The sequence below is a fragment of the Melanerpes formicivorus genome, unplaced genomic scaffold (genome assembly GCF_026170545.1).
Source record: "Melanerpes formicivorus ecotype bairdi unplaced genomic scaffold, bMelFor1.0.p_v2 SCAF_20, whole genome shotgun sequence".
In the NCBI taxonomy this organism is placed as follows: domain Eukaryota; kingdom Metazoa; phylum Chordata; class Aves; order Piciformes; family Picidae; genus Melanerpes; species Melanerpes formicivorus.
Window position 1 is genome coordinate 9414331 of NW_027142372.1, and position 27446 is coordinate 9441776.

A 27446-nucleotide genomic window follows, 5' to 3' on the forward strand; every position below is an offset into this window, starting at 1 on the left:
TGCAAAAAGGGTGACAGGGGGGACAATGGCATCCACTTAGTCACTGCAGTGGGGTGAGAGGGCACCTGCAACCCCATCCCTGGGGCAGCTGGGTCTGTGGGACAAAGGGTGGGTAGGGTAAGAGACTTGTTGGGGACAGGCATTATCTGGGAGGGGACTAGGGCTTGGGCCAAGCCACTTTGGGGCCCTAGGTTAATGGATTCAATCCCCCAAGTTGCCCTCAGCAGAAGATTCTCTCCCTGTTACCCCTCCAGGAGTCACAGCCAGGTGGTACTTGGACAGCAATAAATTTATTAAGTATTCAAAAAAAAAAAAAAAAAAGACACAAACAAGTAAAAAAACAAAAGGGAGGAGGCAGGAGGTGGGGGTGGGGGTGCCAAGCCGGCTCAGGATGGGGGGGGATGGGTCAGGAGACACTGAAAGGGAGTGGGGTTGGGGGGGCTGCAGCAGCACAAAGCTGGGGGTGAGGAGGCTGCGGGCGAGGTGGAGGCATATCAAGCATCACTTGGCACCCTGTGCCTCTGACTCCTCCTCATCATCCTCATACATCTCGCCTTCCTCCTCAGCTGTGGCATCCTGGTACTGCTGGTACTCGGAGACGAGGTCATTCATGTTGCTCTCGGCCTCAGTGAACTCCATCTCGTCCATCCCCTCACCTGTGTACCAGTGGAGGAAGGCTTTGCGGCGGAACATGGCAGTGAACTGCTCTGAGATCCTCTTGAAGAGCTCCTGGATGGCTGTGCTATTGCCTATGAATGTGGAGGACATCTTGAGCCCCCGGGGAGGGATGTCACAAACAGCCACCTTGACATTATTGGGGATCCACTCCACGAAGTAAGAGCTGTTCTTGCTCTGGATGGCCAACATCTGCTCATCCACCTCCTTCATGGACATGCGGCCTCGGAAGACGGTGGCCACAGTGAGGTAGCGGCCATGGCGGGGGTCACAGGCAGCCATCATGTTCTTGGCATCAAACATTTGCTGGGTGAGCTCAGGGACTGTGAGGGCGCGGTACTGCTGGCTGCCACGGGCCGTCAGCGGGGCAAAGCCTGGCATGAAGAAGTGGAGGCGAGGGAAGGGCACCATGTTGACAGCCAGCTTGCGGAGGTCGGCATTGAGCTGGCCAGGGAAGCGGAGGGAGGTGGTGACACCGCTCATGGTGGCTGAGACAAGGTGGTTAAGGTCGCCATAGGTAGGGGTGGCCAGCTTGAGGGTTCGGAAGCAGATGTCGTAGAGGGCTTCGTTGTCGATGCAGTAGGTCTCGTCCGTGTTCTCCACCAGCTGGTGGATGGAGAGCGTGGCGTTGTAGGGTTCCACCACTGTGTCTGACACCTTGGGGGATGGCACCACGCTGAAAGTGTTCATGATGCGATCAGGGTACTCCTCCCGCACCTTGCTGATGAGGAGGGTGCCCATGCCAGAGCCGGTGCCACCACCCAGCGAGTGGGTCAGCTGGAAGCCTTGGAGGCAGTCGCAGTTCTCACATTCTTTCCGTACCACATCCAGCACCGAGTCCACCAGCTCAGCACCTTCTGTGTAGTGTCCCTTAGCCCAGTTGTTCCCAGCCCCACTCTGCCCTGCCAGGGGAAAAAAAAAAGGCACCCAATGGCTGCTGGCACGCTGCACCCACGCCGGGGAGGGGATGAGGTGCCGCCAGCGGCATCGGTGAGATCTGAAGACAGGGTGGGGTGGGAAAGGGAAACTAGAAGGGTTTGGTGTCGTGCTGGTTGTGCCAGGCCCTCTGGCATGGGTGGAGATGCACCCTGGGGCTGGTGCTGGTGCGGGCAGGGTGTGGGCGATGGCCTCCCTCTCCCTAAGGACTTACCGAAGATAAAGTTGTCTGGGCGGAAGAGGTGGCCAAAGGCACCTGAGCGCACGCTGTCCATCGTCCCTGGCTCCAGGTCCACCAGGATGGCACGAGGGACATACTTGTGAGCTGCAAAAGAGCCCATGATGGGGGGGGACCTCATGATGACTCCCACCCTGGGAAGTCCCCCACGCCTGGCAGGGTCCCGTAAGGATGGGTACACTGATTGTGTGCCCCTACCCAAACCACAAAGTCTCCATATCACTGGATTTGTGTGTGTGCTCCCTGAAACCATGGGGTCCTCATGGAGCTGGTGCACCCTTCTCCCCTTCCACACTCAGTGGGAGTCTCACAGGGCTGGGTGGATCCTCACAATCCCATAGACCTCTCTGTGTGTGTCATGTCCGTATGGGGACATGTCTGTGTCCCCCCCAAAACTGCAAGGTCCCACAAGGTGGGTGTACGAATCTTGTCCCCCAACAGAACCTTAGGGTCCCATGGAGCTGGTTGACCTGGGTGCATGTGTGGGTCTGTCCCCCCCTCAACTCCCCAAACCACAAAGTCCTATGGGGGAGGGTGCACATCTCCCTCACCCAAGATCTCCATGGGGTAGGTTCATATGTCTGTCCTGCCCCACCCAGCCCCACCCAGCCCACCCCAGCAGACGCGGGAGGATCTTGCTGCACGGAGGGGGGGCAGGACAGGGGTGTTCCCCCTGCCCAGGGTCGGGATGTGTAGCCGCCCTGCTCTTCTGGGGACTCCTGGGGAACGGGGGAGGTCTCTTACAGGAGGCTTCATTGTAGTAGACACTGATGCGCTCCAGCTGCAGGTCCGAGTCGCCCACGTAGTTGCCGCTGGGGTCGATGCCGTGCTCGTCGCTGATCACCTCCCAGAACTGGGGGACACACACTGGGCTTAGTGCGGCGGGAAGACCCGAAGGCACAAACGAGGTGGAGGGGCATTAGTACCCTGCGACACAGGGCAGGGCGAGAGGGGTGGGCGGCACTAGGACCCTGCGACACTCCTCTGAGACAGGGCGGGGGCACTAGGACTCCATGACACCCAGGGTTGGGGGGACACTAGGACCCTGCCATACCTCCCCATGGGCAGTGAGGGATTGGGACTGTAGTACCGGGACCCTGCGAACCCCGCCGAGGACAGGGCGGGGCTGCACTAGGACCCCACGGCACCTCCCGAGACAAAGCGGAGACGTGGAGTGGGGGAGACGGGAAAGCTAGGACCCCGGACACGCAATGGGGGGGCATTAAAACTCGCGACACCCTCCAGGGCAGGACAAAGCGGGAGGCGCTAGAACCCTGTGACAGCCCGGGACAGGTCACTAAGACCTTGCCACACACAGGGGGACACACGCATACCCTAGGACTCGGCGACGCCCAATGGGAGACACTAGGACCCTGCGACACAGCGCGGGGACACACACACATGCCAGGACCCTGTGTCTCTCAATGAGGGGCACTAGGGCACTGCGACGAAGGGAGGAGGCCCTGGGGAAGGGGGCCACTCCGATCGTGAGACACCCCGAGGTGGATACTAGGACCTCATGACCCCCAGTGGGGGGCACTAAGACCCCTCGTTGTGTCCGTTTCCCCCACCCCACCCCAGGGCAGGGCGGGGCGGCGGGCGCCGTCTGGCGGTGGGGCGGGGCGCGGGCGCTGTCCGCGGTGCTGAAGGACAAAGGGTGGCCGCAGCAGCGGCAGTGACCGAGGGGGGTGGGGGCGCCGGTGTTGGGCGGAGCCTTTTGTCTTCCCGGTGCGGCAAAAAGGGGATCGGGGTGGGGGGCATTTCAGTAGGGAAGAGGACGGGGGTGTGGGGGATGTTTTTGTCCCTGATGCCGCGGTTACCTTGGCGCCGATCTGGTTGCCGCATTGTCCCGCTTGGATGTGGACGATCTCCCTCATGGTGCAACGGGAACCGGGAACGGAACCGGGAACGGGAAGAAGTAGGAGCGGTACCAGGGAGCAGCGGGGGGACGGGGCCCCGCGTCTCCTCCTCCTCTTTTTATAGACGTCTCACGCCGCACCGGGCCGGGCTCTGACGTCACCACCACCACGCTACCAATCAGAAAACTCTGCCGCCGCAACGCTGCGGCACCCGGCCACGCCCTGACCACGCCCTACCAGCACTGGGACACCACCTTACCCCCCCAGCATGGATAGGGACCCCCCCGTTCCTCTGCACCCGTATTGGGGGTGGGGGTGTAGGGGACCACCCGAGCACGGTGGGAGCATCCCGGGGTGGTGGAAGGGAGGGGTCCGGTAACGAGAAGCAGGGGGAATGGCAGTGGGTGTGGCCCAAGAACAAAGGCGACGGTGATGTGTGGGTCTTTTGTCCGGCGTATACCCCCATCATTGGGACTAGTGGGGTGTTGGAACAGCCCTCTGCGGGGAGGGAACCCCTCCTCATGGGGGCTGCCCCAACACCCCCACTAGTCCTTGCTGCCGGTCCCCATCAATGGCAACTAGGAGAGATTGAGCTTCGAGTAACGGTGGCACCAGGAGGGGGCCAACCCCCCCCCTCCACCCCCCGGTGGAGCCACAGCATCGCCATAAAGAGCTTTTATTGGCTACCATGAGAGGGGTTGGGTGGGGGACACACACACACCCCCCCATGGTGTGTCCTGTCCATCTGTCCATGCCATTACCGGCTGTCCTGTTGTCCTACCAAGAGCACAATATCACCTCCCGTAGCGTCCGTCGGAGTTCGTGGCTCCGGAAGGCATAAATGAGGGGGTCAATTAATGAATTACAGATGATGAGGATGTGGAAGAGGTTGAAGTAACTGAAGAAGCAGGTGCAGAAAGGGTTGGTGGGGCAGGTGACGATGAGGATGAGGTGGAAGAAGAAAGGTCCCCAGCAGATGAAGAAGACACCCAAAAGGATGGTGAGGGTGACAGCACCCTTCAGGCTGCTGCTGCGGTAGACAGTGGGTTGCTTCTGCTGGCTGGAGATGCTGCGGAGGTGGTGACGGGCCAGGGCAAACATGTGGATGTAGAGCACCAGCATAAGGACCAGCATGAAGAGGAAGAAGCCAATGAGGCAGAGGAGGATGGCATTGTTGCGGTAGTAGGTGACAAATACGGTGCTGGAGACGGTGCTGGCCAGCCAGACACTGGCCATGGTCACCACAGCCCGCTGCAAGGTCATGATGCTGTGGTAGCGCAGGGCGTAGAAGATGGTGATGTAGCGGTCCACAGCAATAACCCCCAGGAAGGAGAGGGAGGACACCACAGAGATGCAGATGAGCAGGTCGATGACGTTGTCCATGTGGCGGACAACACTGGCGCAGACCACTAGCAGGCCGTGCTTCAGCAGCAGCAGGAAGAAGGTCTCCACCAGGTTGCTGATGCTCACCAGCATGTCGGAGACGGCCAGGCAGCAGATGAAGTAGTAGGTCGGCGAGTGCAGGTTCCTGTTCTTTAGGATGGCAGCCACCACCAGCAGGTTCTCCACCAAGCTCACCAGCCCCAGTGCCAGGAACAGCTCGTTGGGGATGTCCAGCCCTTGGCACCAGGCGCTGCCTGCCGCAGCTGTGGCGTTGCTCTGGTTGCCCTCGCTGGCATTCCAGGGCTCACGCAGCAGGCGCAGGGGGGCCAATGTTGACATGTCCCCCTCAGTGTCCCCTTGGCTGGGGGGCAAGCCCCTGGGGGCCTCCACACTACCCACACACCCCCCAGACCCCCGCCAGTGCTCCTGCACCAAGGCTGAGGGGATGAGGAGGGACAGGGGAAGGGGGGTCCCCGTGTGGTGGTAGCTGGTCTCCTTGCCAGCCCTGCCCAGCGTCCCTGCAGCTGCTTGCCCGCTGGCCCAGGGTGATGGAGAAGAAAAGGCCCTTTCTCTGCCCTGCTTTAAAGCTGGCTCTTGGGACTCCTCCTCCAGAGGAGGGTGGGCACACACATGACAGCAGTACCCTGAGGAGCTGCTGTGGATACTGGGACTGCCGAACCCCTGGGGAACTCCATGGACTGGGGTCACCATGAGCCCAAGGGTCCCATGTGCCCTGGGAGGGTCCATGTCCTCCCGTGGCTGAGGAGCCTGGCAGTTGTGTGCCATGAGGGTTGTGTGTATCCTTGGGGGACCATGTTCCTTGGGATCCCCAAGTGTTCTGGGGTCCTGGATGCCCAAAGCAGATCGCTGCACCCTGAGGTGTCCATGCACTTTAGGGTTCCCAAGTATTCTGGGGTTATGGGTGCCCTGAGTGACTATGTCTCTTGTGGGGTCCCATGTGTCCTTCAGGCCAGAGTGTACCAGGAGTTGTCCCAACACCTTGGAGTCCCCGGTTGTCCTAGGTGTCACAAGGTGATCTCTGCACCCTGAAGGGTCCATGTACTTTGTGATCCCCAAGTGCCCTGAGTGTCCCTGTGCCTTGAGGATATGCATTAGACTCACCTCACTGCAAGATTTAAGTTGTTCCTCCCTCACCTTCCCCACTGGCCTTGCCTGACCCAGGTTGGGGGAAGGTCTTTCGCAGCAGGATGGGCAATGGATCCAACAGGAATTGTCAAAGATGGGATTAAACAGGCAAAACCCCAGCACCAGAGGGAGGCCAGGCAGGCTCTGGGGGGGGGGGTGGCTTAGTCCCCATCTGACCATCATGTGCCTTTGGTTTGGTGTTGATGCCCGAAGCTGCCAAGCTGCCAAAGAGCTATTCACAGCTCCATGAAAAGGCTGAGTCTCGCAGTCATTCCCAGTGGCTGCATCCGTGCTGGGAGCCTTTCCCCGCGGCACACGACAGCTCCTGGCTCCAGCTGGGATAAAGAAGGCTCAGCTGGATGAGGATGGGAACGTGGAGGGGGTGGGGAAAGGCTCAGATTGTCATGGTGGGTCACCACGTTGCTGGTACGTGCTGTGAATTCATCAGCAGAAAATGCAGAGTCTGCAAATCCGAGCACATGAAGCTCCAGTGGGACTGGGATGAGGCTGGGGCCACAGACCTGCTCCAGCCCCATCCCCAAGGATTTATTCCCTGCATCCTTGCTCAGCATTAAAGCCACAAACACACCATTACACAGCAGAAAACAAAAAAGCTTTCTGGGCAGCAAGGTTGGAACACTGCTGCCCTCATTCCTGGCTCTACAAGGCAGAAAACAAAGGTGGGGGGGAGGTGTGCATGGAGGTTTTGGCAGCTCCCGGCAGGATCAAACGGCTGCGGCACAACTTGAGAGATGCAGCTCCTCAGCAGAAGCCCTTTAAGGAGTGGCATTAGAGTGGGGATGCTGTCAGCAAGATAAGGGGAACAGGGTGGAGGGTTTCAGGGTGGGGGAAGCATGAAGGGCTCAGAAGGCAAGGAAAGGACAGTGGGGGTGGGAGGTTTTAGGTTGATGAATGGGTCAAGGGAAAGAAGCTGGGAAAGGGGGTGGAAAATGTTCTTGGAGGAGGCCAGAAGGGGCCTAAGCTGACGTGGGGCTGAGGGACAGCTGCTGTAGATTAGTTCTGCCACGTTCAGACTGTCTTCACCACCCCCGAGGGACCAGGAAGGTGCTGGCAGTGTCAGCCCCACAGCCCTGAACAAAGCCCATCCCCACAGCAAGAGGTTTGCATGGCTTTATTGGAGGAGGGGGTGGTTACAGAGAGATTTGGGGGGAAGAGGGGAACACATTCTCAGCTCAGTCCCAGTCTCCATCGCCTTCAGGATTGTCATCTCGGGGGGGTTCCTGGAACTGGATGTTGGCCAGCATGTCCCGCATGGCCGCCATCAGCCTGTTCACCCCCTGGTTGAGCTCCTGCCCCGCGCCAGCCTCGTTGTCCCCGTCATGCCTGACATCCCCCTGCAAGAGAAGGGAGCTGGAGAGACAAAGCTGCTGCCAAAGACACATGGAGCTGCTCCACGAGCTGACGTTCAGGCGCTACTGCTGCCAGGAGCCGCTCCCAGTGCAGTGGAAGCTCCGGCAGCGGCACAGAGCTCTGCTCTGCCCACACCTACCTGCAGGTTAAAGTTTGGCAACAGGGAGCGGAAGAAGAGAGATAAAGTGCTTTCATAGGAGGCTTGGTTCGTCCTGAAATACAAAAGGCACAGCATGCTTCAAGGGTGGCTTGGAACTGGACCTGGACCAGTGTGGAGAGAGCCATGTTGCTGACCAGAGCATCGTGTGGCTGCTCCAGAGCCATCCCTGATCCAGAGATGGCGGTTTGTGGGGGTTTCCAGGGGTTTCCCACCCCAAGCAGCTGAACTCTGGGCAAAACTGTGCTGCCAGGCTGGGTCTGAGGTAGGTCACTACATGAAATGTGTGGACTTTGCTTTTACCTTTCATCTGCCTGCACTCAAACAAGTGCTTACCCCAAACCACCCCAGTTAAACAACAGCCCAAGTTCCCCAGTGGCCTCAAAGGCTGTCAACAGCCACCGCCTCCAACAGTGACCACTATGGGATGCGGCAGAACCAGTCCTGCCTCTTGGTAGCACCACAAACTGGGTGGATCTTGCTCCTACATGGAGGAGCATGGCAGCTTCAAGTGCCCACAGGCAGCCAGGCCTGGGGCTGAGGGTGTGCTGGGAATGCGCTGGCTGTGCCAATGTGGAAAGGAGGAGAAGGGGGAGAAGGGGAAGAAGGGGGAGAAGGAGGAGAAGGAGGAGAAGGAGGAGAAGGAGGAGAAGGAGGAGAAGGAGGAGAAGGAGGAGAAGGAGGAGAAGGAGGAGAAGGAGGAGAAGGAGGAGAAGGAGGAGAAGGAGGAGAAGGAGGAGAAGGAGGAGAAGGAGGAGAAGGAGGAGAAGGAGGAGAAGGAGGAGAAGGAGGAGAAGGAGGAGAAGGAGGAGAAGGAGGAGAAGGAGGAGAAGGAGGAGAAGGAGGAGAAGGAGGAGAAGGAGGAGATACCTTTCTGGTCTGGTGTAGGAAATGATGGAGTCCAGAGGAGGCAAAGGGTCAAATCCCATCACTGGCTGTGAGGTCACCTCCTGCAGGAAGGGAGAAGGAAAAAGGAGTGAAGCTGTGTCAGTAATAGCAACAAAACACCAAGACATGGTGATGGTGGGACCAGCTGGACAGAACTGGGCACTCACTGCAGCCTGTCCTGCCCATGTACAACCCCTTCTGTGCCACCCTCAGAAGCTGGGGAATGAGGATGCTTCCTGCTGGTGGTTGGGGTTTCCAATGTGCCCCATGAGGGCCCCTCACCAGAGGCAGAGCCGTGGTGGCCTCCTTCATCTCAGAGAGGATGACGTGCCGGTAGATATTCCTGGGGGCACTCTGGTATCGCATCTTCCTCCTGCAGTGGGGACAGGGAGAGAAGACTGCCTGGAGCACACCGTGGCACAGCCAGATGGACATTCCTGCTTCCCTAGCTGCACCATCAGCGTCATCCCCAGCTCTGGGGGATGTGCTGTTTTGGACAGAGCTGATGACAGCAAAGTCACCTGCCAGCTGCTGACCTCAGATGAGTGAGAACAGCTCAGGGACACTGCAAAGATCTCTCACCAGGTCAGCAGAACAAAGCAGCTCTGCTGTAGGACAAGACCTAATGCTCCTCTTCTGCTACTCAAAGCTGGGAAGTATTTCCAAGCACTAAACTGGGGCCAGACTCTTCTCAGTGGTGCCCAGCAACAGGACAAGGAGCAACAGACCCAAACTGGAACCCAGGAGGTTCTGTTTGAACAGGAGGAGAAAATTCTTTGGTGTGAGGGTGCTGGAGCCCTGCAGGAGGCTGCCCAGAGAGGCTGTGGAGTCTCCTTCTTTGGAGAGATTCCAAACCTGCCTGGACATTGTGATCCTGAGCAAACCACTCTGGGTGAACCTGCTTTAGGAGGGTGTTGGATTACATGATCTTCAGAGGTCCCTTCCAACCCCCACCAATCCCATGCTGGGATTCTGTGATTCTGTGAATGCCTGTCCAGGGAAAAGCTCCTGTCCTCCCAGCCCCACGGTGTGATCCTTAGTGTCAGCAGCCACCATCAGATCAGTTATGGGTCCCTTGAGGCCTTGTGGAGACTTGATGATTTTAGAAGTTCCTGTCCAGCCAAAACAACTCTGTGATTTGATTCTAGGATTCTGTGATTCTGTGAAGGAGGAGGGGATCATTCTCTTCTCCCAAGAAGCAAGTGACAGGACAAGAAGAAAATACAGCAAATTGCACCAGAAGAAGTTGGACATGAGGAACAAGTTCTTCCCCTTGAGGGTTATCAAGGCCTGGGCCAGGCTGTCCAGGGCAGTGGTGGAGTCCTCATCCCTGCAGGGGTTTCAAAGCCATGGAGCTGTGGTGCTGAGGGACATAGGTTAGTGGTGACCTGGCAGTGCTGGGTTAACAGTTGGACCTGATGATCTTAAAGGTCTCTTCCAATCAAAATGATTCTGTGATTTTAAGTCCCAACACAGGCATGAGCTCCTCTCACGAGCTCCTCATGCTGCTCCACCCCCATCTCTCAGCATCATACTTGGTACAAGAGCCTTGCCCCTCAGCCCTGCCATACTCACTTGTGCTCAGACTCCTCCACCAACGGGTCCTGGGTGTCCACCATGCGCAAAACCTCGTGGACGTTGGTCTCCAGCCAGGCCATGACGGCTGGGTCCTTCCACAGGGCGTGAGTCCTCCCCACGTAGAGGGACGTCAGCTGGTTCAAGGCAGGGGGCTGGCTATGGGAGACAGTGGTTATTCAGGGCAATCTCCTCACCTGCAGGTCCTGGCCAAGGGATCGTCTCCACACTGTGCTTCAGCGTGAGAACAGGAGGAGAGGACTCTCAGGCTCCCTGCTTCCCTATTTCCATCTACCTCCTCCACCAGCTCTTCTGCCTCCATCTATTTTTGGGATAAGCAGAGGCAGGAGATGAAAGCGAAGGCTGCCATGACCCGAGGGGGAGGCCACTTGTGTGGCGAGAACCACGTGTCAGGGAAACCCAGACTGTCAGGAGACAGCCTGCCCTGAGAGCATGCACACGTCCTGCACCCTTACTACAGGTCCCAGCAAGCCCCAGCCTGAACTCCTGACCCATCATGGTAAGGTGAGGTGGGTCTGTCAGCGGTACCTGGTGGGAATCCATGGTGGGAATCCATTGTGGAAACATCTAACAGCCTACTCAGGAAAGCCAAATGCTCTCCTTGGGAGTTTTCTACCTCCATTAGCTGCCTGAGTAAGCAAAATCCCCACTAAGGGCCAAATGGATCCTTTCTCTTGACCAGCAACATCCCCAGGTCTTACCTTATCTGAGCATTCAATCCAAAAAAGGAATGGGATGCGACCCTGGCGTCAGGCTGCACGCTGCAGTGATCCAACAATGGCATCAGGACTGTGGAAGGAAGTCAGAGGAGCATGTGGAGTGAGGAGCAGCCTGGAGAGGTGGAGACAACCCCAAGCTGGGGATCCAGCACCTCTAAGAGCACTGAATAGGACCCACATCGTGGGGAGGGGGTGAGAAGGCTGCTGAGAGGTTGATGCTGCATGTTGGTCTCCACGTGAATGATGGAAATGGACAGAGAGTAAACAAACCCCAAACTTTTTTGTGCTCCCAGTGACAGAAGGTGCAATTTTCTGCACTTTGAGCTGCTGGCCTTTGAATGTGAACGAGGCCTTTATCTTGGCCACCGTGACAAGCAGCCAGGAGATGGTTTCAGCCAACACAAACAAAAGCTCTGTTCCAGAGCTGGTTATTCCTGCTGATGAAGGCACACCCTCCTCCTCCAGGCCCAGAGGGGCTGTGGATCTCCTTTCATGGGCAGCAGCATGAACGGGATGAAAGGAGGAGGGATGGGTGGCTGTGGGGAGCTCAGTGAAGGCAGAGCAGTGCCTTGGAGGGGAGGCCAGGAGAAACTCATTGGCTCTGTGCTGGGAAAAACTGCTGGGAAACCTTTTATCTGCTCCAGGCCTCCAGTTCTCATCCTCCCCCAAATTACACCCCCGTGACTGGCTCTAGGGAAGAAGCAGGAGCTGCTCCCTCATTCCAAGGACCGAATCCCACCATTGTCACCCCAGAAGCAGGTATCTGGCACTGCCTACATCACCCTGTGAGTCAGGGCTCCCAGCTCCCACTGTTTGCAACCTACGGGCAAAGCACTGCCTCTGCAGCTGTGATCCAGCTTCACTCTGGCAGATGAAAAGAGCAGCAAAGCTGGTGGGGACGGAGCTGCTGGTAGGGGTGGACATAGGAGCGGGGACGGACCTACCGCTTGGGAACATGACCAGGGCGAGCTGGACGAGCCGGGCAGCTCTCTCCCGGGCCTGGCTTCGCTCCAGCTCCGGGCGCTCTTCCTGCTGGCTCAGGAAGAAATAGGCCAGCGGCACCGAGAAGGCAAAATTGGGCAGCTGGGACAGATTCCGGTGACTCTGCAAGATCAGAGAGAGGTTGAGCGGGAAATGATGCTCTGCAGAACCCTCTGGATGCAGCTGAGCCGTGCACAGGGCGGGGATTCTCTCTTGGCCAATCACAGAGCCATGGAATCACAGAATGGTTTGGCTGGGAAAGACCTTTAAGATCACCAAGTCCAACTGCTAACCCAGCGCCACCAGGTCACCACTAAACCATGTCCCTCAGCACCACACCTCCATGGCTCTGAAACCCCTTCAGAGATGAGGACTCCACCACTGGCTTGGAAGGCCTGGGCCAGGCTTTGACAACTCTCCAAGGGAAGAAATTTTTCCTCATCTCCAACCTAAACCTCCCCCGAGGCAACTTGAGGCCATTTTCTCTTGTCCTGTTGCTTGTTGCTTGGGAGAAGAGACTGACCTCCACCTGGCTCTACCCTCCTTTCAGGGAGCTGTGGAAAGCCAGAAGGTCTCCACTCAGCCTCCTTTTGTCCAGGCTGAACAACCACAGTTCCTTCAGCTGTTCCTCCTAAGACCTCACCAGCTTTATGGCCCTTCTCTGGACCTGCTCCAGCACTTTACTGGCCTTGAAGTGAGAGGCTCAAAAGTGAACCCAGAATTTGAGGTGTGGCCTTGCCAGTGCTCAGCACAGGGGAACAATAGCAATAGTGTGCTATTGCTGATCCAAGCCAGGATGCTATTGACCTTCTTGGGCACCTGGGCACACAGGATAGCTTGCTGGATGAAGTTAACACTCCAACTGCTGGCTTGGTGCCTCCACAACTGAGTAAGCAACTCCTTCAATTGTCTGCAGGGTACCAGGATCACAAGAACAAACGTCTCAGCCTTTATGGGTCATCCCAACGCTGTTGGGACACCAGCCTGGCCGTGAGAGAACCCTCAAAGCCTCATCCTGGCTACAAAAACCTTCTGCTCTGCCAGCCCAGGTAGGGAGAGCCCCAGGAATCAGCTGTGTCCCATGTCAGTCAGGCAGCTCACCTCCCACTCCTGGAAAATGCGGGTCAGGAAGCTGTACTCTCTGGCTCGGAGGGCCAGGAAGTCGATCAGCAGCAGCACGCAGAGAGGGTCGTTCTCTGGATCCAGGCTTGAGGGGGAGGGAACAAAATCGGTGTCACAAAAGCTGCCCTCGTTTTGAAGCGAAACAAGACTTCCCCACTGGCATCCAGAGAGCTCTGTGACTCAGCAAATGGAGCTAATGGGAACACAATCGTTCCTGCAAGGCCAGGCTGATGGTGCAATGTGCTGCAGATGGGTGCTGGCCCCTGCTACCACCCAGGAGGAATGACTGCCACAGAACAAGCAGGCTGCAGACTCCATCACACATTTGCTTCAGAGACTGAGCTCTGTGGACCAGCAAGGCCCACAGCTCAGCAGTCAAGACCAAGGGTCAAAACTCCTCCTCAACCACCACCTCTCTCCAAAGCAGCACCACAGATAAAAGCAAGTGCCCCAAACTAGCCTGTGATGCTGCACCTCTAAGGAGTAGAAACAGGCCCTCACTGAGGGTGGGAGCAGTAGAACATCTCCAGTGTTCCTGTCCCAGCCAGGTTAGGCTCAGTCTGTAGTTCCCTCAAGACTGGGACATCCTGCCCCATCCCACAGCCCTCAGTGGTGATACTCACCTCAAGATCAACTTGCAGAACTCCAAGGCTGTCCGGGGACAGCCTCTCTTCTCCAGGAACATCAGGTGCTTGAAGAGGGCCAGGAAGAAAGCCCTGAGTTTGGAACAGGAGCAGGGTTTAGAAGCCAGACATGGAGAGAAGAACCTTATGCCACTCAGGAATAGGGACACACAGTCAGAATCAGCTCCTCATTCCCTGAAGAGTCCAGAGAACCCAGCCTGGTGCAGCTGGGGTGCCACAGACCCTCTTGTTCCCCTACTTTCCCTTTTTGTCATCACTTTGTGCAAGCACAGGGGCAATAAACCCATGGTCAACTCCATCTCTGCTCTCTACAGCCCTCAGCCTCGTGCTCTTGCAGACCAAGTAACGTGTCAGGACAAGAGGAAGGAGGAAAGCCCCAAAATCTGCATCCTGCCTTGCCCCAGCCTGCCCATCAGCATGGGGACAGTGACACAACATGTACAGGAGCAGGACTGACATCCAAACCGGTGTCGGAGAGCCAAGCATTCAGGTCACAAATGGCACAGAGCCCATCAGAGAGCAGGTAGTGGAGATGTGAGCAAGCTCCAGGTACAGCAGCAGTTCAGGAGAGAGATGACTTGGGTCAGCTGACTGGAAAATCCCCGGCATAAAGTCACCTTTCCTGCAGCTGCAGAGCTGCTGTTACATAAAGAGCTGGGCTAGGAGGAGTGCTAGGGATGAAGGCTGGGCAGGCAGCACAGTGACCAAGCACAGCCAGGAGTCTTTGTGATAAAAAACAAAACCCAACCAAAGAGCTGTTTTGGATACTAATGACATGAGAAGGATGTGATGGGGAGGAACAATCAGTGCTCCACCTAGAAATCCCTTGGGAAAGGGAATGCTCTCAAAGCCCAGTGCCAAGAGCTGCTGGTACCCTGGCACCCATCTGAGGAGCCTTGGTGCCGCTTTGCTGAGCTTGTTCTGACAGAAAGGGATGTTCAAGGTCCTTCAGCAGCGTGGGTGAAGCAGCAGAGGTGGTGACTGGGTCTCCATGGCCCGAGCAGGGCAGGGCAGGCCGCGGCGGCTCTCCAGCAGACACGTGCCACGTACCTGTTCTCCGGCCGGCGGTAGTCCAGCCTGCAGGTCCCACTGGTGAGGCTGAACACAGGGTGGAAAGCACACTCCAGGCTGTACAGAGCCCGCTCTGTGGAGAGAGAGGACAGTGTCAGGGCATGTCACCACCCCAGCAAGCCACGCTGCTGCTCACAACACATTGATTTGATCCTCCTCTGCCCTGGTGAGGCCACAGCTGGAATCCTGGGTCCAGTTCTGGGATCCCCAGTTCAGGAGAGACAGGGAACAATTGGAGAGAGTCCAACAGAGGCTATGAAGATGCTTAGGGCCCTGGAGCATCTCTGTGAGGAGGAAAGGCTGAGACCTGGGGCTGTTCAGCCTGGATCTACTCAACGCTCAGCTAAAGGGATGGGGGCAAGAGGATGAGGCCAGACTCTTGTAGTGGTGCCCAGTGACAGGACAAGGAGCAACAAGCACAAACTGGAACCCAGGAGGTTCCACCTGAACAAGAGAAAATTCCTTTCTGTGAGGGTGCTGGAGCACTGGAGCAGGCTGCCCAGAGAGGTTGTGGAGTCTCCTCTGGAGAGATTCCAAACCCACCTGGACACTGTGATCCTGGGCAGCCTGCTGTGGGTGACCCTGCTTTAGCAGGAGGTTGGACTGGATGATCTTCAGAGGTTCAACTCCCACCATGCTGGGATTTGGGGATTCTGAGAGCTCTGGCACCCATGAAATAAGGTTATGCACAGCCTAGCAAGGTATAAAGCTGATTCAGAGAACATGAGCACAGCAGCTACCAAGGCAAGTGAGCCTTGTTCTTCTCTGCAGGCATCACACTCTGGCTGTGAAAAGCAGCTCTTTCCACATGGCAACTGGGGGTGTTCAGCCTGGAGAAAAGGAGGTTGAGGGGAGACCTTGTGGCTCTCTACAACTCCCTGAAAAAGATGTTGGAGGCAGGGGTTGGTCTCCTAAAGAACAAGCTACAGGACAAGAGGAAACTGCCCCAAGTTGCCCCATGGGATGTTTAAGCTGGGCATGAGGACCAATTTCTTCCCCTTGGGTTGTCAAGGCCTGGCCCAGGCTACCCAGGGCAGTGGTGGAGTCCCCATCCCTGGAGAAGTTTTACAGTTGTGGAGATGTGGTGCTGAGAGACTTGGTTTAGTGGTGACCTGCTGGTGCTGGGTGAAAGGTTAGACTTAGTGATCTTGAGGGTCTTTCCCAACCTAAACAATTGTATGATTCTATGATTCTCCTGGAGGAAGCCTGGGATTGAAGTTGGCTCTGCCACAACTATCTCCATGTGGCAGCCCAAGCTCCTGTCCTCACTTTGCCTCCGGCCCCTCTGGTCATGCTGGAGAGCACATGCCCTGGTTACCAAACAGGCAGCCAGGCAGCCAGGGGCAGAGCCTGACACGCTGCTGGTGGGAGGAAGGAGAGTCAGGCTAGCCTGGAGGAGCTGCCACTGAGCTTCTAGAGCAGACCCTCTCACTGCTCTATTTTGCAGCTACCACATCAGACCCTCTTCCTCCAAGAGAGGAGCTAGAGATGTCCAGACTATCCTTCTGTTCATTTTGAAGGTGAATGTTGATGTTCTTTAGCCACACAAGCAGGTCTGGCTCTTCAGGTCTCTCCAGCAAAGCTTCTGCTCTGCAGGATCATGCTGGGCCATAAACACTTGGCCTTGAGTCACAGGCACTGGGTCAAAACCCTTCTGCTTTGCTGCTTCTCTGTCAAAAGAGCCCCAAACATGCACCAACTCCACTAATTCACAGCAGGGCATCTGCTCCTCACCTCAGCTCTTACCTATGAGGTCTCGGGCCATCTCCTGATCCTCCTGCATCCGGCACACGTCGCTGAGCTGCAGGAGGGAGTCCACATGGTATGGGTTCATCTGGAGCAGCAGCTGGAGGAAAGCAGCAGTTAGGTTACATGATGGCACAAATCACTGCTTTGTGTAAGGCACTGGTCCTGGGCCTGAAGGAAAAGAAATCCCATCCCACACCATCGGAGAGCCATCAGGCAGTTCAGGGCCAGGCTGGGGACACACTGCAGGTGAAAGGCCAAAACTAGGGATCAAAGGAGCCTATGAACAGCCATGCTGATCAGAGCAGACATTCAGCCTGCCCTGTCCCCAGAACCAGATGCTTAAGATAGAGAAGATGGCAGAGAACTCTCCCTGCCCCACTCAGGATCCAAACCCTTGATTGCAGCTTCCCCCAGGCAGCTCCCTCCCGGCTGGCCCAGCTTTTCCAGTGCCGAGGCCATGCCAAGCCTTTGATCATCTCTGCCATCCTCCTCTGCAACTCTTCCAGCTCCACCAGCTCCTTTTGAAGGTGAGGGCCCAGAGCTGCTCACAAGATTCACAGGGCAGGCAGAGGCAGAACAGCATTTCTGGTTTATTCTCCATCCCTACACAATGCTGAGGATTTGATGAGGTTTTTGCTTCCTCTCAGTACTGAGAGGACATTTGGACACACCTATTCCAATTCCAGTTGTGGAATGCTTAATGGATTAAAGATGGATTTGTTATTTCCAGGCTTCAGAACAGAAGCTTAACCTGAACAGCCTCTACGTTCACTCAGTGTTTAAACTGAGATACTTTCACCAAGCACCTAAAACTCAAGCTTAATGTGAAGCTACTGAAGCTGCTTCAAATCCCACTGTTGAGTCCTGGGTGGCCTTTCTACCCCTAAAGTGAAATAATACAGCTTCAGAAGCTCCAGATGTTGCACATCTGCAGGGTGGTGGCCAGTGTGGCCACCTACAGCACAAAGCCTTCGTGTTTAGTCTGTCCTTTGCCTCAGTGCCACTTGTTTGATGTTTTACCACTTCCTTACTCACTCTGAAGTTCCTTTCTAGTCTGTTTTGGAAGGGATGGAGCACTGAGGGTTGCTGTGATGGGGGAAAAGCTGCTCTTCATTCACTCTTAATTCAGCAGCAAGACATTTTTAATCCATTGTCAAGGGGAGAAAACACACTGAGCAGGGCTCCCAAAAAATAACATTTTGCATGGTGAAACCACAACAGCAAGGCTGATCTGGGCTTGAGTTCAATTGGGCTGTGGTTAGCACCAGGAACTGGCATTGGTAAACCCAGATTTAACCCTTGACAGGAAAGTGAAAGACTAAAGCTGGTGGAGTATCTTCAAACCAGACCCACTGAACCCTCCTGTTAGATTACCACCTTGGACAGGAAAATGGGAGACTAAAGCTGATGGAACTCAGAGATTCACAGAAGGGTTTGAAATACATTGAGATGCTGAGATCTTCAAAGCTATTGGTTCTGTGATTCTGCCCCTCCAGTAACCAGTGATAGGATGAGAGGAAATGGCCTCAAGGTGCACACCAAGAGAGGTTTAGGTTGGCTATTAGGAAAAATTTCTTTACTGAAGGTGGTCAGGCATTTGACCAGGCTGCCCAGGGAGGAGGTGGAGTCATCATCCCTGGAGGAGTTTCAAAGCTGTGGAGATGTGGTGCTGAGAGACCTGGTTTAATGGCCATGACACAGTGTTGGGCTGATGGTTGGGCTTGATGATCTCGGAGATCGTTTCCAACCTTAATGATTCTATATTCAGACCCACCAAAAAGGGACAGAGCATCAAGACTATGAGGCATGGAGGAAAACCTGCACAACCCATGCCTGAGCTGTCCTGGGGCCACCAGCTACCAGGCTGACTGGGAGCCACTGGGTACAGTCAGCAGGCAGAACTGATGAGCTGGAGGGAGCAGTGGCTGTGAGCCGAGGGTGGGAAAGCAGGAGGAAATCAAACTTTATTTAGCAGACAATGGGCTCTTTAAGGAACTTCTCCAGGGCATGGATCCCAGCTCATGTGGCCAGGAGGTTTGCAGAGCAAAAATACCTCAGTTATGGACAGTAGGGTGCAGAGCAATTTCCCTGCTGCTTATCGCTCCAAACTATAAATGTTACCATACAGCCTAATGAGCTTGGACACGCCTGAGGAGCTGCCACACAAAGCCTGTTTTGCTGAAATACCAAGAAAAGACATATTTCATCCATGCTGGAGCTGACACTAACAGTGTATTTATAGATTTCCCAGTTAAAGATGGGTTGATACATGATTTCTCCTTTCCCAGCTTAAGAGTTGAGACAAGGGCAGCTTTCATTCCTCTCCTTTCAGCCAAATGGGCAGTTCTGATAGGCTCCTCTTCCTCACAGCTACCTGGCATGCTTGGGTAAAGCCACCAAGGCTCAGCCACAAGCCCCTGGACCTTACTCATACCAAGGAGGCCACTTACCATATCAATAAGGTGGAAAGAGAGCTCAGTGAGCAACCCTGCCTCGCCCCACACAGAGGGGATGCAGGGCTCAGAATGAGAGGGCAGAAAAATAAGCCCTGGGATGCATCACCCACGTGCCCTGCCAGGAAACACAGGAGGTGAGAGCGTGGGCCACCCAGTCCTACAACGTACCACAATGTTGTTGGGGTCCATGGACTCCACAGCGTCCAGGAACTTGAACTGCACTTGCTGGTATTCACGATGGTGCTCAAAGGTGAAGTGCTGAACCCCTCTCCTGGTGTCCAGCAGCTGCATGGTAATACCTGGGGGGTGCAGGGGAGAGGTGGGTGCCACCACCCTGCTAGCACATCAGCAGAGCTTCTACTCTTACAGAATCATGGAATGGGTTTGGTTGGAAGAGATCTTTTAAGATCATCAAATACAACAACAACCCCCCACCTCAACACGAGGGAGAACTCCTTCACTGTGAGGGTCACAGAGCACTGGAACAGGCTGCCCAGGGAGGTTGTGGAGTCTCCTTCTCTGGAGACATTCAAGACCCATCTGGATGTGTTCCTGTGTGACCTGTGCTAGATTCTATGGTTCTGCTCTGGCAGGGGGGTTGGACTCGACGACCTTCAGAGGTCACTTCCAACCCCTAACATCCTGTGATCCTGTAACAGTTCTCACACAGGAAGCTCATTCCCATCATGGGTCCAAAGGGAAATGAGGTTTCACAAAGTCACAGAAAATTCCACTCCCTTCTCATCTCTCCAGAGGCAACATCCACACATGGTGCCCAGGCAGGTTGTTAAGGACAAGGGCGTGGTGGCATTGGGTCGACAGTTGGACTGGATGATCTGAGAGATCTTTTCCAACCTTAATGATTCTGTGATTCTGAGGCTCCAGGAAAGCCCAGCTGGAGAAATCAGCTGACTGTGCCAGAGTGGTGGTGCTGCAGGAGGTGGCACTGAGAGCCTCACCTGTTTTGCTGTAGCGTGGCCAAGTATTCTTGGGAGCCGTCAGCCACGTGCTGCGGACGTACTGCCGCTGCCGCTGCCTGGGCCTGGGGAGATAACCACCACAGGTCACCATTCCTCTGCTCTAACACAGTGAAATGGGGCAAAAAAAGGATGACTCAGGGAAAAAAAAAAAAGGAAAAAGAGAGACCCAGTTTCTCCCACAGCCACAGCCCTGCCACAGGGAGCTTCAACATATTTGCCTTCGAGACACAACATACCTTCGCTCAGGCTCGGCCTCACTTGGAACCATCCCACTCTGAGCCAGCCAGTGCCTCCAGCATTTCCACTTCAATAGCTTCTCTTCCCTGTTTTCATTCCTGCCAAGGTCTCAGCTGCTTCAAACAGCTTCCCAGGCCCAATTAGGAGAGGCCCATAGCCCACTGACTCATCTCCCTTCCCAGCAGTGCCCTCAAATGTTGACTGGTTTGGCTTAAGTCATGCTCACAAACACAACCAATGTATTAGCTCAGGGTAGGAGGAATTCAGCCTCCTCAGTGAGGAATTGCTGCTTCTCCCTCATGCACTAAATATTCATCCACTGACTCTCTCCAAGAAGGGTCCTGCTTCCACCACCACTGCTCTGAGCTTACACACTTCTTACATGTACCCTTTTCACACAGCTCATGAACTGGCCCAGCCCGCCCAGAGAGGCTGCGAGTCTTCTTCTCTGCAGAGGTTCCAAACCCAGCTGGACATTCTGATTCTGGGTGACCCTACTTTAGCAGGGAGGTTGGACTAGATGATCTCCAGAGGTCCCTTTCACCTCCCACCATGCTGGGATTCTGCCAGAGCTGGGGTTCTCTGGGTAACACTGACCACAGTGCAAGAGGGAACTGCATGGAAGCCTCACATTCAAGCAGCAGGAGGTTCCCTGGTTCCTGAAAGCAAGTGTGCAAGACCCCCGGAAGGTCTTCAGGGTCCACTCTAACACATCAGAGACTTTGGAACAGCAAAAGAGACAAAATGTGGGAGAAAGAAGAAAAACCTAAAAATCTGTTCTGTAAGCAAGTACTTTAGGAGGGTATTTCAACAGTAATGACAGGGGCAATCAGCAGAGGAAAAAGCAAACGCTAGCAAATGCCTGGAGAAGTCTTGCTCTCCTCGCACATACCACCAAAGATATTCTCCTCTCCCAACCATGAATGAGTTAGACACTTTGAGCCCTGGATTCCGTGCCCAGCTGTGGCACTGGAGGCTGGGAAGGTCACACCAAGGGAAGGACAGACACAGCAACTCCTACTGTGAGAGGGTTTGGTGTTAAATCCTGGACTAACCTCTGATCACCAAGAACAGCACGAGCCCCGAAGTATCTCTTCAACTCATTCTCTGGGTTCAGGTTTCTAAGAAAGAATAAGAAGGAAAAGTTACCACCAGTTAAACACAGCTCAAAGTCCCACACTTGAGTCCTCTCCATCCACACCGAGTGCTCTGTGACTCAAACTGCCTCTGGCCAAGCCCTGAGCTGTTACACAAATCTGCCCTGGTAGGACACAGCTCACAGAAGGAGATTAAAAATGATCAGAAAGTTATCAGGAGGCACTGAAAGCCCCATTTGAGCAGACCATGCTTCCTTCATGCTCTGCTGCAAGGAAGGCATGGAGCTGGGAATGCTGCTGCTGCCCTCTCCAGGGGAGCTGGGCTCTCAGCCTGGGATAACCCCAGGACAAGCTCCATTTGGGCTCTGTGTGCTTGGAGAACATGAGATAGCTGCTGCGGGGGGGCATGTGCCCCCATCACTGCATGGGGGCTGGCAAGGACTAGAATATGATTTTTAACTACAATGATCTTGTACCAAAGTGCAACAACAGCCACAGGTCTCTTGATCTAACCTTTGGCTCAGAGAAGGGAGATGTGTTTTGGAGGGTTTCTCTGCTGTCCACCAAGCAGGGCCTGAAGAGAGTGGGAAGGCTGAGATCCAGCACTGGCCAGCTGAGGGATTAGGGTTACAGATGTGGTCAGAAACATAACTCCCTCTGCTGTGAGGACAGAGTTGGGGTTGTTCAGCCTGGAGAAGAGCAGCCTGAGAGGGCATCTTCTCAATGAGGGAGAGCTAAAGGCTGAGGGGCAAGAGATGGGGTCTTCTCAGTGGTGCTCAGTGACAGGGAAAAGGGCAACAACCACAAACTGGAATCCAGGAGACTCCATCTGACCACGAGGAAAAACTTCCTTGCTGTGAGGGTGCTGGAGCACTGGAGCAGGCTGCCCAGACAAGTTGTGGAGCCTCCTGCTCTAGAGAGATTCCAAACCCACCTGGACACTGTGATCCTGGGCAGCCTGCTGTGGGTGCTCCTGCTTTAGCAGGGAGATTGGACTAGATGATCTTCAGAGGTCCCTTCTAGTCCAAGCCATGCTAGGATTTGGAGATTCTGTGTCTCCACCGGCCCAAGGTTTCCAAACATGCTGGACACACCTTTCCTAATGTGTTTCCCAGAGTGATACAGGTTCAGATGTAAAAGATCTCAAGCCTGAGGCAAGCTCTGGGACTGACTTGGTGCTTGGTCCACTTTGTTGATGGTGACAAGAGGGAAAGGTCAAACCAGTCTAACTTGCTTTCCTGGTGAAATTACCTCCTGGCACTGCTCAGCCCTCTTCTGAAGGCTGTACTGGGCTGGCTGATCACAGCACCTGACCTGCATGCAGCCTGTCACCTGGCCAGGCCAGTTTGATCCTAGACCTTGATATAGTGCCAGGGCTCTGAGCACCTTTGCAGAGGTTCTCCAAGAGAGTGACAGCATGGTTGAGGCTGGAAAGCCCCTCTGGAGGTTAGTCTAGTCCAAACATCCAGTCAAATCAGGCTGGGCAGAAGAGAATGCCAGTCACTCCAAACCCAACACAGCTCTAAGGGGTGGCTGTAAACAGAGCTGTGCACAACCATTTCCACAGCCCTTTTCAAGCCAAGGCCCTCAATTCACGGCCAGCCCATGCTGGGAGGCTCCCAACTGGTTTCCTTTGGGTGACAGATCTCCATCCCTGTCAGATGCCAGGCTAAAGCTGGGCTGGAAGCAAGCACTACCTGTGCTCTACGTAGAGCAGCGGGCGGCTGTCGGTGATTACTCCGCTCTGGGTCTGCTGCGACAGCTCATTGGTGTCCTCAATCTTCTCCAGCAGGCTGTCGATGTCCTCCAGGTCATTGTCTTCCTTAAGACAGGAAAAAGCAAAGCAGTTATTACAGAATGAGTCACCCCAGCTGAGATCATACCCAGTGCCTCCAAGTCCCTCAGCTCATCCCACCTCCATGGACAGAATCACAGAATTGCTCTGGCTGGAAAAGATCTTGAAGATCATCAAGTCCAACCATGAAACCAGCACAGCCAGGTCACCTCTACACCATGACCCTCAGCACCACATCTTCACAGCTCTGAAACTCCTCCAGGGATGGGGACTCCATCACTGCCCTGGCAGCCTGGTCCAAGCCTTGATGACAACCTTTTGGGGGAAGAAATTGTTCCTCATGTCCAACCTAAACCTCCTCTGGGGCAACTTGAGGCTGTTTCTTCTGGTCCTATCACTTTCCCTTGGGCTCTACCCACAAGAACCACACACTGGATGAAGTACTCCCCAGATCTGAGTCCCCACTGTGGGGATGGAACATGTCCCACAAGAAGACACTTGGAAGTGCTTTAGATGGTAACACTGAGCAGGTGCTCCTGTTGGCACTTGGATATCAGATGTCCAACCATGGAGATGGTACATGGCTGAGCATGGGGAGACAGCCAGCAGCCAGAACCCTGTGTAGCTCTGTGGAACCAGGAGACCTTCCCAAGTAGGGCAGAGAAAATATCAAGGAAATACAAAATCCTTCACATCATCCCTCCTCCAACACAAGGCCTTGTAGCAGAGATGAAGGAAGCCACCACTGTGAGGATTTCAGGCCTGAAGCAGAGCTGTGCCAGTCCCAAGCCACTGGATGCTGCCACTTCATGGTTTTAAATGAGCACAACACCAGAAAGCAGCAGTTTTGCCCAAAACCATTTTCTGCAGCCACCTCAGAGCTGTCACTTCCCCAACCCCAATGAAGAAAACAGCAGAGCCACCGACTCTCAGAGCAGAGACATACCACAGCCTCCCCTGCTGAGGCCTTCTTGGCTTTCCTTTTCTTCTTCTTCTTTCGTGACTTGTTACTCATCACAGGCTGGGAAAAGAAAAGGGATGTCAGAGCACATCCATGGACCACAGGGATGGAAGATCCATGGGGAGAAAAGCATTTCCCACAGAGACCAACATGCAGAAGAGAAGGCTCCGAGGTGACTAATTGTGGCCTTCCAGTATCTGAAGGGGGCTACAGGAAGGCTGGGGAAGGACTTCTCAGGATCTCAGGTAGTGATAGGACTAGGGGGAATGGAATGAAGCTGGAGGTGGGGAGATTCAGGCTAGATGTGAGGAGGAGGTTCTTCACCATGAGAGTGGTGAGACCCTGGAATGGGTTGTCCAGGGAGGTGGTTGAGGCCCCATCCCTGGAGGTGTTTAAGAGCAGGCTGGATGAGGCTCTGGGCAGCCTGATCTAGTGTGGGGTGTCCCTGCCCATGGCAGGGGGGTTGGAACTAGATGATCCTTGTGGTCCCTTCCAACCCTGAATGAAACTATGAAACTAGGAAGACCTGAATATCAAAACCAGCTTCAGCCTTTCAAGGCTCTCACTGAGCAAAGATTGAGAAACAAAGAGGAAATCAAGACAGGAGGAAATAAAGACACAAAATGGAAGACAATACCAAAGGTTTGCACAGGTAAGGGTTAAACATTTCCAGTGTAAGAGGCAAACCTCATCTCACTTTTGTATCAATGTCCAGGACCACAAAATCAGGCAAGAAAACAGTTTGGACACATCATGTTTGGAAGAAACATGTGTCCTACCCCTGAGGCTGACTCCCTCAGCCTCTGGAATAGAATTCCTAGAATCACAGAATAGTTTGGGTGTGAAGAGACCTTCCAAGTCATCCAATCCAACTGCCCTGCAGTCAGCAGGGACATGTGCAACTACAGCAGGTTGCTCAGAGCCCCAGAGACCTCCAATGGTTCCAGGGATGGGGCATCTCACAATTCTCTATGCAACCTGGGTCAGGATCTTACCACCCTCAGTGTAAAAAAAAATTACTTCCTTCTCTCCTAGTCCAAACCTCCCTCTTTTTAGAATAGAATGGACTAAACCAGGTTGGAAGAGACCTTCAAGATCATCGAGCCCAACCTGTCACCCAACACCATCTAATCAACTAACCCATGGCACCAAGGACTCCACCAAGCCTCCTCCTGGACACTTCCAGTGATTTTGTTTAAACTCATCACCCCTTGACCTGTCACACCAGGCCCTGCTCAAAAGTCTGCCTCCCTATATCATCAACCTCCAACAAATCCAAGAGACAAAGGAAGAGAACCACACTCATCTGTCACCACCTCAGTGCATACAGAGACAGGGAGACACAAAACCTTCTCTCCATGCCTCATGTGATGGCCTCCATCACCAGCAGATCACTGTGCAGTTACCGTTTGGTCCTGCTCTGCCTCCTCCTCTTCTCTCTGCCCATCACCATCAGTGTCCTCAGGCACAGCCCCTTCTTGCTTCCCTCCTGCCCCGTTCTGCTTGCTGAGATGGGCAGCAGCTCGCTCCTCTCCAGGCAGCAGCTCATCCTCAGACTCATCAGCGAGGATCTGTGCAAAGAGATGGGAAAGCTGGAGGAATGGCTGGCATGGGGCTGTGCTCTGCCCTCTCCTGCACTCAGCAGACAGAATTCCACAGGGATCCAACCTGTAAATGGAAGAGAAAAATGGCATGGAAGCAGCACAGTGCTCAGCACCCTAGTGGCTTCTCCAGCAGGTAGATGGGGACAACCCCTCATTTAAAGTGTGCCACCCAGCAGGTGGCCAGAGAGGAGGGAGCAGGCTCTGTCACCCCCAAAGACCCATCTGTGCTGTTCTCTGACCCCAAACCAGGACTCTGTAGGACTGGGAAGGGGACAGGGATGCCCCTAAAACCAGTTTTCCCACATTTGACCACCCTGACACTGAGGCCCAGCTCTGACAACATCCTGTACCATAGCATCCAGATCTTCTGTCTCAGTTCAGCTCCAGTTTATGCCTCCTAGCGCCTCCCAGTCGCCCATCACTCCAAGCCCTTCAATCTCAACCTGGTCCTTGACCCCATATCAGTCCCTCCTGTGAACTGTCACCCCAGTCACAGCCACCTATCCTCTTCCAAACCTTCCTCAGTCACTGCCCACCCTCAGCCACCACCACCCCCCACAGCCACTGCCATCTGCCCAACAGCCACTACCACACCAGCTGTCCCATCCCACTGCCACCCCTTCCACAGCCACTATCACCCCAGCCGCTCCCGCTTGAGCCACTGTCCCCCTTCCAACAGTTACTGTCCTATCTCACACGGCCACTGCCATGCCAGCTGCCCGCCTATAGCCACTGCCACCCCTCCACAGCCACCCCACAAGACCAGAGCCCTGCCCCGGCCCTGTGCCTTCCTCACCAGCTCGAAGCGGTTGCTGACACCGGTGCGGACCGGCCCGCGGGGTCCCTTCCCGACGACTGGCGGCCGTGTCTCCTCCTGGGCTGTCTCGGAGCCGGGATCCAGGCCCAGCTCGCCCAGGCCCGGCTCCTCCTGGCCCCGCTGCTCACCCCGGAGCCGACGCAGGGCCCGCCGCGACATGGAGCCCGGGGACGCACGGCGCAGGCGCGGCACGAACGCTTCCGCCTGCCCCGGCTCTGCCCCGCCCACTGAGCCTGCGCGACCCCGCCCACTGCGTGCTCCGCCGGAGTCACGCGCACAGCCGCCCTCCGGGCCCCGCCCCGTCCGCTGACACCCCCCCCCACACTACCTCTAGCCCCCGCCCCCCGCACGTGTTCCCCGCGCCCCAGCCGGGACCGGCTGCGCGCCCCACGTGAAGTGTGTCGCAGGAAGGGGCGTGGGAGAGTCCACTTTCTCGCGGTCGCTGTGCGGGGTCACAATCTGGGGACACGGGTGGGAGCCAGGGGACAGCTTGGGATGGGACTAGGACTGGTGACATGCAGGTGGGCAGTTTGGGAGGAGTGGAAATGGGGTGAGGGGTTCCCACCGGCTCCTGGTGAGGATCATGGGCAAAACAAATCCCGTCGACATGGGTGAGACCTGGGGTCAGGCTGGAGAGAAGCCAAAGGGACAGTCTGGGGTGCACCAGGGGTGGGAGGCATGCAGTGTGGCAGTTTAGGCGGGTAGAGGAATGGGGAGGACAGTCCCACGGGACCCCAGAGGAATGGACGCTGTGTGGGGTCCCAGGTGGCACACAGCTCAGGACACCAAAGGGATCCTGGGGACAGGTTGGCATGGGCCTGGGGGGACAAAGGTGACATATGGGTATGTCAAGGGAAGGGGGTAGGGGGAGTCTCACAGACTCTACTGGGTCACAAGTGGGACAGAGTCCATCCAAGAGGACTGCCTGGGGCTGGCCTGCAGACACACAGGGACAGTTTCAGGG

The 27446-nt window shown here is 55.5% G+C and overlaps 3 protein-coding genes across 3 annotated transcripts; all 3 read right to left on the reverse strand.

The window, feature by feature from the left end:
* Positions 1-271: 271 nt before the first annotated feature.
* Positions 272-3805, reverse strand: TUBB3 (tubulin beta 3 class III). Its single transcript, XM_068150730.1, has 4 exons — positions 3670-3805; positions 2594-2702; positions 1826-1936; positions 272-1577 (listed from the first exon to the last, which is right to left on the reverse strand). The coding sequence occupies exons 1-4, from the start codon at positions 3724-3726 to the stop codon at positions 502-504; spliced, it is 1353 nt and encodes a 450-aa protein (XP_068006831.1). The 5' UTR covers positions 3727-3805; the 3' UTR covers positions 272-501.
* A 632-nt stretch (positions 3806-4437) lies between these two features.
* MC1R (melanocortin 1 receptor) lies at positions 4438-5430 on the reverse strand. Its single transcript, XM_068150731.1, has one exon. The coding sequence runs from the start codon at positions 5428-5430 to the stop codon at positions 4486-4488; it is 945 nt and encodes a 314-aa protein (XP_068006832.1). The 3' UTR covers positions 4438-4485.
* A 1924-nt stretch (positions 5431-7354) lies between these two features.
* TCF25 (transcription factor 25) lies at positions 7355-26671 on the reverse strand. The gene is made up of 18 exons (XM_068150736.1): positions 26462-26671; positions 25468-25632; positions 24047-24121; positions 23003-23127; positions 21264-21329; positions 19951-20033; positions 19160-19290; positions 16533-16632; positions 14766-14859; positions 13695-13787; positions 13051-13156; positions 11913-12072; positions 10951-11038; positions 10229-10387; positions 8936-9026; positions 8636-8715; positions 7748-7820; positions 7355-7592 (listed from the first exon to the last, which is right to left on the reverse strand). Exons 1-18 carry the CDS (start codon positions 26639-26641, stop codon positions 7431-7433), a joined length of 2031 nt encoding a protein of 676 aa, XP_068006837.1. The 5' UTR covers positions 26642-26671; the 3' UTR covers positions 7355-7430.
* Positions 26672-27446: the final 775 nt, after the last annotated feature.

Bases quoted from the DNA above. Each gene is read 5' to 3' on its own strand.
- TUBB3 (XM_068150730.1), bottom strand. From the start codon at position 3,726: ATGAGGGAGATCGTCCACATCCAAGCGGGACAATGCGGCAACCAGATC. The intron at 1,937-2,593 runs GTAAGAGACCTC...GCTCTTTTGCAG, and splicing joins CTACTACAATGAAGCCTCCT to CTCACAAGTATGTCCCTCGT. The intron at 1,578-1,825 runs GTAAGTCCTTAG...TTCCCCTGGCAG, and splicing joins CCCAGACAACTTTATCTTCG to GGCAGAGTGGGGCTGGGAAC.
- MC1R (XM_068150731.1), bottom strand. From the start codon at position 5,430: ATGTCAACATTGGCCCCCCTGCGCCTGCTGCGTGAGCCCTGGAATGCC.
- TCF25 (XM_068150736.1), bottom strand. From the start codon at position 26,641: ATGTCGCGGCGGGCCCTGCGTCGGCTCCGGGGTGAGCAGCGGGGCCAG. The intron at 25,633-26,461 runs GTGAGGAAGGCA...CTCTTTGCACAG, and splicing joins TCAGCAACCGCTTCGAGCTG to ATCCTCGCTGATGAGTCTGA. The intron at 20,034-21,263 runs GTTAGTCCAGGA...TTATCTCCCCAG, and splicing joins GCTGTTCTTGGTGATCAGAG to GCCCAGGCAGCGGCAGCGGC.